This window comes from Myotis davidii, unplaced genomic scaffold (genome assembly GCF_000327345.1).
Source record: "Myotis davidii unplaced genomic scaffold, ASM32734v1 scaffold2694, whole genome shotgun sequence".
Taxonomy (NCBI): domain Eukaryota; kingdom Metazoa; phylum Chordata; class Mammalia; order Chiroptera; family Vespertilionidae; genus Myotis; species Myotis davidii.
The window spans coordinates 30,440-41,970 of record NW_006285375.1 but is presented as its reverse complement, the minus strand read 5'-3'; the positions used below and the strand labels follow the sequence as shown (position 1 = coordinate 41,970).

The 11,531-nt window shown below is 39.9% G+C and overlaps 1 protein-coding gene across 3 annotated transcripts in view; it reads right to left on the bottom strand.

The window, feature by feature from the left end:
- Positions 1-2,722: 2,722 nt before the first annotated feature.
- Positions 2,723-11,531, bottom strand: part of LOC102755613 (phospholipid scramblase 1) — a 27,163-nt gene continuing 18,354 nt past the window's right edge. For all 3 annotated transcript variants that reach the window (XM_006756145.2, XM_006756144.2, XM_015559045.1), the window contains 2 exons: positions 5,032-5,193; positions 2,723-2,983 (listed from right to left, as the gene is read on the bottom strand). In XM_006756145.2, coding sequence (XP_006756208.1) covers positions 2,927-2,983; positions 5,032-5,193 — 219 coding nt within the window. In that variant the 3' untranslated portion in view covers positions 2,723-2,926. The remainder of the gene's footprint in view (positions 2,984-5,031; positions 5,194-11,531) is intronic.

Here is an 11,531-nt window from a genome sequence, read left to right as displayed (position 1 = left end):
GCCCTTCTGCTGTCTCTCCCTTAGAGATTAAGAGGAACAAAGAATACATTCCTCTTGACAGACCTCCTATTCAGTGTGTTGTGTATAAATAAGATTGTGTGGCTAATAAACTTGCTTCAGTTCCTCAAGAACTGGGGTCCTCCCGATCCTGCTTTCCTGTCTTTCTTTCTTTTCTCAATTCCCACCTCCCTGCCTCAGCCCGGCTCAACCTTGTCAGGCTGGCCCTGACATTAACTGTACCTCTAACACGCTTCCCATCAGCAGGATAATCAGCAGGATATGCAAATTAACTGCTAACAAAGATGGCAACCGGCAACCATGCACCTGAAGCAAACAGGAGGCTGGTTGCCCCTTCGATGGAGGAAGCCAAGGTTTCCTGCCTGCTGCGGCCGGGTTCTGAGCTGCACTCCAAGAAACAATGTTGCAATTATAGAAGCTAAACAAACCTCAGATACCTGCTTTCAGCAGCGGAGGCCTCAGAGCTGGAGCTGCAACAGTGTTTCAATTACAGAAGCCAAACAAACCTCAGATACCTGCTTTCAGCAGCCGAGGCTTCAAGCTGGAGCCGGCTCTCAGCTCCAGTGACAGCCATAGAAGGTAAATAAATCCCAGAATAAAAAAAAGGAGAGGTTGGGATTCAGGGCAACCCAGCCAGCCCCCACCTGTGCACCAGGCCTCTATCCTATATAGTAAAAGGGTAATATGCAAACTGACCCTAACAGCAGAAAGACTGCGAATGACTGGTCACTATGACACACACTGAACACCAGGGGGCAGACGCTCAATGCAGGAGCTGCCCTCTGGTGGTCAGTGAGCTCCCACATGGAGGAGCTCTGCTCAGCCACAAGCCAGGGTGATGGCTGCCAGTACAGCAGTGGTGGTGGGAGGCTCTCCTGCCTCCTCAGCAATGCTAAGGATGTCTGACTGCAGCTTAGGTCTGCTCCCCGCTGTTAAGTGGACATCCCCCAAGGGCTGCTGGGTTGCCAGAGGAATGTCTGATTGCCAGGTTGGGCCCAATTCCCCAGGATGCCTGCCTAAACCAGCAAGTGGTCACCCTCAAGGGGTCCCAGACTGTGAGAGGGCACAGGCCGGGCTGAGGGACTTCCCCCCCACTGAGTGCACAAATTTTTGTGCACCAGGCCTCTAGTCCTATATAATAAAAGAGAAACATGGTAATTAACCGTAACTTCGCTACCCTTCCCTGGGCACCCCAGTGGGGACGCCCACCCTGATTCAGGACACCCTTCAGGGCAAACCAGCTGGCCCCACCCGTGCACCAGGCCTCTACCCTATATAGTAAAAGGGTAATATGCCTCTCAGCACCAGGCTCAGCGGAGCCACAAGGCCTCCTGGCCCCTGGAGCAGCGTGACAGGGGGCAGCGCCCAAACCCCCTGATCGCCCTGCTCTGTGTGTGACAGGGTGCGGTGCCCCACCCCCCCCATGGGCCCTGCTCTGTGTGTGATGGGGTAGAGCCACAATCTCCCCATTGGCCCTGCCCTGAGTGTGACGGGGGGAGTGCCCCAAACCCCTGATCGGCCCTGCTCTGTGGGTGATAGGAGGCGGCACCCCAACCCCCTGATCCACCCTGCTCTGTGTGTGACAGGGGGCGGTGCCCCAACTCCCCTTTCAGCCCTACTCTGTGCATGTCAGGGGGGAGCTCCCCAGGCCCCTGATGGGCCCTGCTTTGTGCGTGACAGGGGGAAGCACCCCAAACCCCGATTGACACTGGTCTGTGTGTGACAGGGTGGCGCCGCAACCTCCTGAACCGCCCTGCTCTGTGCATGACCGGGTGTGGCGCCCCAACTCCCCAGTCGGCCCTGCTCTGAGCCCGACCAGGGGCTGCACCTAGGGATTAGGCCTGCCCTCTGCCACCCGGGAGCAAGCCTAAGACAGCAGGTCATTATCCCCCGAGGGGTCCCAGACTGTGAGAGGGCAGAAGTGGGGCGGAGGTTCACTGCCCCCACCGCCAATGCACAAATTTTTGTGCACCGGGCCTCTAGTATATATATAAAAGACTAAGCGACCATTATGACCAAATGACGGGAATGACCGGCCGACCAGTCGCTATGACACGCACTGACCACCAGGGGGCAGGTGCTCAATATAGGAGCTTACCCCTGGTGGTCAGTGCACTCCCACAGCCAACTTCCTGCGGCCCCTCCCCACGGTTGGCCAACCTCCTGTGGCCCCTCGCCCTCTCTGGCCCACCAGTGCCCCTCCCATGGCTCCTCCCCTCTGCCTTCCGGCCCCCCCATTGGCCCTGATCGGGGGGGGGGGGGGCTGCCCAGCCAAAATCTGGCAGCCCCTCCCCCCTGGCTGACCTCCCGCAGCCCTTCCTCCTCCCCAGCCAGCCAACTTCCCACGGCCCCTCCCCCCGGCCAGCTGGCCCCCCAAATAGGCCTTGATCGACGGCCAGGCTGAGGAACCCTGCCCATGCATGAATTAATGCACTGGGCCTCTAGTTTGAACATAATTGTAAAGGAAACTGAAGTTATGTTCATTTTTAACTTTTTTGAATATACAATATTTGCAAAATGACATTAGTTGCTACATATGTAATTGTAACTAAATTTAATAAAATAATATATAACTTTATGTGAAATAATTTTAATTTTGCTATAAAATTGAAAATAAAGCAAATTTATCAATGTTTAAAAGTAAAGCTTCTTATGTTATTTCTCTGCAATATACAATGAAATACAAAATGTATAAAATGAAAGCAAATGTATAAGCAAATTTATAAGTTATACAGAAAATAAACTATATGGTTTGAAATTGGAAATCATATACCCAAAGCTTCAGGCATCACACAGTATAATTCACGTATTTTATAAGTAATTTCAATAAAGAAAACTAATTTTTTTACTTGTACATAGTCCCAATCAATATTCTGACTTCACAGTTTCAGAGATGTTTATTAATCCACTACCATACTCCTGCTCTCTGTTCTTTGGCTCCAGTGCTTTCAAAAAACATGAAGTCCTAAATAAAAACAAAATACAGAAATAAGTTTTCAGTAATAAAACTGAGGTCAATTCTTGGATGCATAAATGCTAAGGGATATGAAATATGATGAAACAGAATGACATATCTGCTAACCAAGAAAATTGATTATTATAAGTAGATCTGGGAAAAGTTGATAGCTTCAGCTTCCCATTTCAATAGCAATTAAATCCTATAATTCTAATCACTTATTAATACCTGTATGGATTTAATTAGTCATCTGATAATTTCTCTCAATTTCACTTTTTCTCACATCTCGTGTAATGACTCTTTTTGAATCTTTCTTCCTAAACTTTTTATATTCTTTCTCTAATAATATAACTTTTCTTAAGACTGGAATACCATGTACAACTTTTAGATTTATTTCAGGGGAATGAAAGCCATCTTAGAGTTAGAATACCACTTAGAATTGTTTGGCCCAGTTTTATGATTTCTCTTCCAAATTTGTCCACTGTGTCCCCACCTGGTCTCACTCCATCAATGCCTAACTAGATTCTCTCTTCCATGACTTAAAGTCAAATCCTATGGATTTTTATCTCTCACATCTATCATTTTCCTTTATCCCTTCAACAGAAATAAGTTAATCCTTATTTGCAATCACTTGCAATTACTCTACTACAATTATACCTCTTTTCAATCCATTTCTCACACAGTCACCAGGATTTATCTTTCTAAAATTTGGATTTATAACTATTTTATTTATACCTAGTTTAAACATAATGAGTTAACTAAAACTATTTCAATGTATTCCCAATGTCTATTAGAAGTTGCACAGTCCTTAATAGTCCTTCAGTAGTTAATTAACAGCACAGGGTGTAAATGTCTTTTTATACTGGTTTGTTCGATTCAGTATACAGAGTCTACAAACTGCATTAAGTTGTCTTTTAAGTCTATCTCATTCTATTATCTTTTTATTTTCCAGACATTTACTTGTTGAAGGAAATGGATCTTTTTGCTGCATATTCTCTCATATTTTATTTTTTTTCTGAGTGCATCCCCAAATAAACATTTAAGATATTCATTTAGATGTTCCAAACCATGCTTGCAGATTGGAATCACCTGGAAGTGATGTAAACAGCTTGAAGGCTTGGTCCCATCTCCAGAGATTTTGATTCACTATTTGGGTGCAGTCTTGATACAGGGAATTTAAAAAGCTACCCAGGTGTTTCTACTGTGCAGCTAAGATTGAGAACTGTTGCTCTCTTCCAGGTGTCCTTGATTTTGGCTGCATACTGAATCGCCTTAAGAGCTAACCAACAAACTTTTTATTGTGAGCTTCTGATTTAATTGAATGGGGGTATGATTTGGTACTTGGGGGGGGGGGTTGAAATCTCCCTAAGTCAGCGGTTCTCAACCTGTGGGTCACGACCCCTTTGGCGATCGACCGACCCTTTCACAGGGGTCGCCTAAGACCATCCTGCATATCAGATATTTACATTATGATTCATAACAGTAGCAACATTACAGTTATGAAGTAACAATGAAAATAATTTTATGATTGGATCACAACATGAGGAACTGTATTTAAAGGACTAGAAGGTTGAGAACCACTAAGTGATTTAATGGAAGACAAGTTTAGAATATTGCTCTATCCTGTGTGTGTCAACTGGCAGTTCTATCTGGTGGTTGGATTGGATGCATTTTTATTACAGTTCGCACTCAAGTAGTAGAACAGTTAATTTAATAAAGAATCAGGACAAAATCTCCCCATTTCACTGGGTTCTACTCCACCTTAGCACATATCTGAGTGCACCTATTTTGATTTTTAAATAGAAGTCCCAAAGAGCAGAGCCTCTCCATAACACACAGTCCTTCTATTGCCATGTGAAACTATAGAATTTCCAGAGAAATTAGTCATTTGTGAATCCAGACTATCAGGAGAAAATGGAATTTCAGAGCTAGCATTAAATAGCACCCCCTTTGGATATAATCTATAAATTTAAGCAAGTCATTTAAAAAGGTACACTTTACTGAATCTTTCAGAATGATATTAAGTAAATACCCAAGATTAGCAAGAATATACTTACAATGAGGAAACATGCGCCAAGCATTACAGCTTTCATTTTCACATCAAGGTCTAAAGGGAACTGGATCCCAAAGTTATCAGTGTCTGTAAATGCCTCTCTCACAAAACCAGTCCATTGCTTGGAAATCTTGCCAACCACATTTTCTTCATCAAGAGATTTAATCTTAAAAAAAAAAAAAAAAATGATGGTCTCAAAGAATTCTAGAAAACTAATAAAACTACTTTCAAATTTGGAATAAGATGAAACAAATGTGTTATTAAGCTTATGTGCAATAGATAACTATGAAGAGTATATTGCTCATTGGATGTATATAAATTCCTGTATTTATAGATACATGAAAAAAATTGTTTCTTTGCTACAGAAAACTTATATGAAAGTAGTTTTACTGCCTGGTCAGCGTGGCTCAGTGGTTGAGCATTGACCTATGAACCTAGAGGTCACGGTTCGATTCCCAGCCAGGGCACATGCCTGGGTTGCAGGCTCGATCCCCAGTAGGGGGCATGCAGGAGGCAGCGCATCAATGATTCTCTCTCATCATTGATGTTTCTCTCTCCCTCTCCCTTCCTCTTTAAAATCAATAAAAATATTTTAAAAAAGAAAGTAGTTTTACTGAAATATTTAACATTTTATATTGTACTAGTATATTAAGACACAGTATAAATTATTTGAAGTGATCTAAACCAAAATTTAAGCAGGAAAAGATACAAACATTAAATATTTCTTTGATGAAATTTCTAGAAGCCATCAAGAAGGTAGCAAACTAAACACCATGTGACATCTGCTTTAAGACAAGCACAGAGTTTACTAGTACATAGGCTGAGTGATTACATGTGATGGGAAGGACATTACCACTCAATGTCAGTAGACAAACAGGAAGTGCTAAGGTGCTGGGAAAGAGGACTGGCAATTTTTAGTGAAGGAAAGTATCTAATAAGTAACTTAAAGAGAAGCCACAGGTCCAGGGTGGGGGTAAGACTGGATAACAGGAGAGTGAGGGAACAACAAAATAGGAAAGGTGTATGAAAAAAAGCTCTGAAGTAATTTTTTTGGATTTTACAGTTCTGCTTGAAGAAACTCCAGGACCATTATAAAGAGTTAGACAGTTGCACCTCACCAAGTGGGCATATGGCAGCTGATGGTAGCCACACTCACCATGGTGTGTACACATAGGGTTGTGTCAACTCAGGAAGAGAAAAGTCCTTTTCAAATATACACAAGGTAGCACATGTGCGAGCAAAATCCTTTGAAGCTCCAGCTCAAGTTGGAACTGCTAAATAAATGTGGGGAAACTAAAAACAGCTGACTCATTTTATTCCAGTGTGGGTGCTTAAGTTCTTAACAAACCTGAAATACACTTTTAATATGAAAACTATGACAGTATGGGTTGCTATTCATCAATATTCATCCACCCCTCCCACTGTAGGCCCAGTATTCTTCTCTGAACATTGATACTTAGGGTTAGCCATGTGACTTGTTTGACCAATGGAATGTCAGTGTATATGACAGTGAGCAGAGACCTTAAACATGGCTAAGCAGTTTGGCCTGGCTCTTGCTCTCCAGTGATCAGCCACCAGAAAATCATGTAGTTCTTGCTAGAGCTCTTAGAATGAGCATACTTGGAGCAGGCCCGAGGCCAACTTCAAGCCTAAATCAGTGCCATCTAGCTGAGCCTATGTGTATCCACTGAGACACAATTGACCTGCAGACTCACAAGCATGATAGCAAATGCCTGTTGTTTTAAGCTACTGATCTTTAGGGGTTTTATGTTATACAACACTGTTCTGGGAAAACAGACTAAGTAAATCTTGTGCATCCTTTAGTGTTTTATCTGCTAATAGCTGTAATCTAAGTATTTGTAGCTTGTAGAGTAATCTTATTTTGTTTTTTAAATTTATTTTTAATTTTGAAAATGAACAATACAGAGGATAACCTATGAGCCACAATAATGTTGCACTAGATTTAACAGATATTAATATTTTCATTTTTATTCCTATAGTTCAGAATGTGAAAAATGATCTACAGCTGAAAAGTCATCAGGACTAAGTAATTTTTAGCTAAATTCTAGATACTTAAAAAACAGAAAATCTATATAATGAAATGATTTTAACTTCTGAAAAAATAAACTGATATTACTATTTAATTTAAATGTTAATTATTAAAAATAATTGATAAAGGTATTCTAGAGATTCTTAGCCATTTATCTATTTGAACATTATCTCAGCACATTCTCTGTCCTCTTTCTGTACTCCTCTTTGGCATGTATGCAAGAGTAGTTTATTCTAGCTTCCCATCCCTTCAAATTTTTTTATCCCTTTAAATTTAAATTATACTCCTTTATTTTCCTAACATAGATTTTCATTCAGTAATTTATCTTCATCTGTATCTAAGTCCTTTCCAATGAGTTTTTATCAATCTTCATTCTACTACCTGTCTTGTTTTCAAAACTTCCTGTCCTTTAATATTATTTTCATTCTTCTCCTTATGGTTCTTGTTTTGTCTAATGTTTATTTAAATACTTCTTATATGATCAATTGCAGATTGTTCCATTACATGAAGTTTGTTCTTGGTGAATTAGTTCCTAGAGCATTATGTACTCATGGCTTCAACTATCATCTGTGTGTTGAAGACCCCTCAACGTTTCCCTCTACATACCTAAAATCCAATACAACTCAAATACAAATTATTAGCTTTTCATAAATCAACTAGTTCTCCTCAAAGATTCTTAATGTGGCCAATGGCATTATTATTCATTCAGCTTCTTATCTTCAGAGATCAGACTAATCTCCCAATTTTCTTTCATCTTCAACTGACATCAAATCCATGAATCAGTTCCACTTAGTACATTTATTAAATATTTCTTGAATTATTTCTTCCTTATGGCATAACTTCTGCTCTTGCTATTTATTACATATACCAAGTTGCCATGCCAATTCATATTCAAACAGAATTCATATTCCATAATGGTTCCTCATATTGATAATTTCTGCATTCCATTTCCCATCAGCTAGCTTTCAGAAATGTTTCAAGGTGCTATTTTCACAATTCACTCAAAGATGTTACTTAATAGCACTATTCTACATGCACAGAAGTAGAGTTAATTTATTACCTATAACAGATGCTCTAAATCATTCGTTGAGAAGGGTTGCTAATTCCTTAGCATTAATATCAGAGTTTCACAATCAAGTCTGACTTGCTTCACTAGTATTTTCACTTATTTTTAAACAAATAAAATATATGTTAGCCAGACTTCTGTGAATACTCCCTGAAAAAACAATTACCTTTTTACTCCTCTGGATCTTTGATAGGAATGATAACCCCTATGTAAAGAACTATCATTATACATTAATCTATAAAGTCTTTATACATACATAGCATAAATCCTATCCCACAATCTATATCCCTTTTAAAGGATTTGTCTTTATATAACCAGGGTCTAACACAGGAATTCAGTATCATGTAACCAGGCAGATAACATAACAGAAAGAAGCTGGCTAGTGGAAAACCTAAGAAAGTCATGGGAGACTGGCAGAGTTCCCATATTAGTCACAACGGGCAGCACCACTTAGGTTCAGCATGTTTTCTGCCCCTTTTATAGAAATGTGGGCCCAATTTACCACATTTTCTTCTTTTCCAATAGAACAAGAAAATCAAGATTCAGTTATAAAACCTTCTGACTTTTAATATTTGCAACTAAATAACATTAATTATTAAGGCTAGGCCATCTGTTGGAAAACAGCTGTGATGAAATTGCTCCATGTAGTAAGTACAAAGATATATTGTGGTTTCTAACAATCAATTTTTTTTCCCAAAATACATTTTTATTGATTTCACAGAGGAAGGGAGAGGGAGAGAAAGATAGAAACATCAATGATGAGAGAGAAACATTGATTGGCTGCCTCCTGCGCCCCCCACACTGGAGACTGAGCCCACAACTTGTGCATGTGCCCTGACTGGAAATCAAACCATCACCTCCTGGTTCATAGGTTGATACTCAACCACTGAGCAATGCCAACTGGGCTCTAACAATCAAATTTAATACAAAGATAAAGGAAAGACCACCGAGAAGTATAATTGGGTAGCTCATCTTACTCTATCTTTATGAAAACTCTCTTTGCATAATTGGACTTTTTGTAGGAATTCAAACATGTTAGATCTTCTGAAGAGGGCCAAGAGCATTGGCACCCTGTGTTTCAGACTAAGCAAGGATCACAGGCTTTTGCAATCAGATGTAGATGACAAGGTTAACCTTCTATTCAAAATGGATAATGTATAGGACTTTTATACAAAACCACGTTTAAATATTAGTTGTTTTGCTTATATTTATTTGAGTGCAAGGCTCTGCTTTTATTTTTACCTTTAATTTCTTTATTGTTTAAGGTATTACAAATGTGTCCTCATCCCCCCATTAACCCACAACTTCCCCACACACACTCATGCTCTCATCGCCCTATTGTCCGTGTCCATTGGTTTGGCTTATATGCATGCATACAAGTCCTTTAGTTGATCTCTTCCCCTTACCCCCACCCTCCTCTACTTTCCCTCTGGGAATTGATAGTCTGAGTTCTTTCATTTTTACAGGAGTATAGTATTCCATTGTGTAGATGTACCAAAGTTTTTTAATCCACTCATCTCCTGATGGACACTTAGGCTGTTAACAAATCTTAGCTATGGTGAATTCAGATGCTATGAACATAGGGGTGCATATATCTTTTCTGATTGGTGTTTCTGGCTTCTTGGGATATATTCCTAGAAGTGGGATCACTGGGTCGAATGGAAGTTCCATTTTTAGGTTTTTGAGGAAACTCCATACTGTTCTCCACAGTGGCTGCACCAGTCTGTATTCCCACCAGCAGTGCAGAAGGGTTCCTTTTTCTCCGCATCCTCTCCAACACTTGTTGTTTGCTGATGATAGACATTCTGGTGGGTGTGAGATGATACCGCATTGTCGTTTTGATTTGCATCTCTAGTATAATTAGTGACTTAGAGTATGTTTTCATATGTCTTTCGGCTTTGTATATGTCCTCTTTCGAAAAGTGTCTATCTAGGTCCATTGCCCATATTTTTATTGGATTGTTTATCTTTCTATTGTTAAGTTGCATGACTTCCCTGTAAATGTTGGAAATTAAACCCTTATAGGAGATATCATTGGCAAATATGTTCTCCGATGCAGTGGGCCTTCTGGTTGTTTTGTTGATAGTTTCCTTTGCTGTGCAAAAGCTTTTTATTTTGATGTAGTCCCATTTGTTTATTTTCTCTTTAGTTTCCATTGCCCTAAGAGCATTATCAGAGAAGAAATTCCTACGGCATATGTTTGCGATTTCGCTGCCTGTGAATTCCTCTAGTATTTTTATGGTTTCCCATCTTACGTTTAAGTCTTTTATCCATTTTGAGGGTTTTTTGGTGCATGGTGTGAGTTGGTGGTCTAGTTTCATCTTTTTGCATATATCTGTCAAATTTTCCCAACACCATTTATTGAAGAGACTGTCTTTACTCCATTGTATGCTCTTGCCTCCTTTGTCAAATATTAATTGGGCATAGTGGTTTGGGTCGATTTCTGGGTTCTCTATTCTATTCCATTGATCTATATGTCTGTTCTTGTGCCAGTACCAAGCTGTTTTAAGAACAGAGGCTTTGTAATGCAGCTTGATATCTGGTATTGAGATCCCACCTACTTTGTTCTTCTTTCTCAGGATTGCTGCAGCTATTCGCAGTCTTTTTTTATTCCAGATGAATTTTTGGAACATCCGTTCTAGATGTGAAATATGCCATTGGTAATTTAATGGGGATTACATTGAATCTATAGATTGCTTTGGGTAGTATGGACATTTTGATGATGTTGATTGTACCAATCCATGAGCACGGTATGTTCTTCCATCTACTTATGTCTTCCTGTATCCCTTTTTTCATTGTCCTGTAGTTTTTCGCATATAAGTCTTTTACCTCCTTACTTAATTTTATTCCTAGGTATCTTAATTTTTTTGGTGTGATGATAAATGGGAATGCTTTTTAGTCTCACTTTCTGTAAGTTCACTGTCAGTATAAAGAAATGCCATAGATTTCTTGGCATTAATTTTGTATCCTGCTACACTGCTGAATTCATTTATTAAGTCTAATAATTTTTTAATGGTGTCTTTGGGGTTCTCTATGTACAGTATCATGTCATCTGCAAATAAGGACAGTATTACTTCTTCTTTTGCAATTCGGATGCCTTTTATTTCTTCTTCTTGTCTGATTGCAACAGCTGGTACTTCCAGTACTATGTTGAACAGGAGTGATGAGAGGGGGCATCCCTGTCTTGTTCCTGTTTTTAGGGGAAACATTGACCCCTTTTTAGCACATAAACATGTTCAAGGGCATTCCAGAAACATTCTTTCTTTTCCTCAGAATCAAACATATTTTGGTAAAGGTATCCTCTCACTACTATAGTCTCACCTCCTATTAACTCTTTCAACTTCAAAAATAAGACTATTGACACTATCATTCAACTGAAAATATTTGGG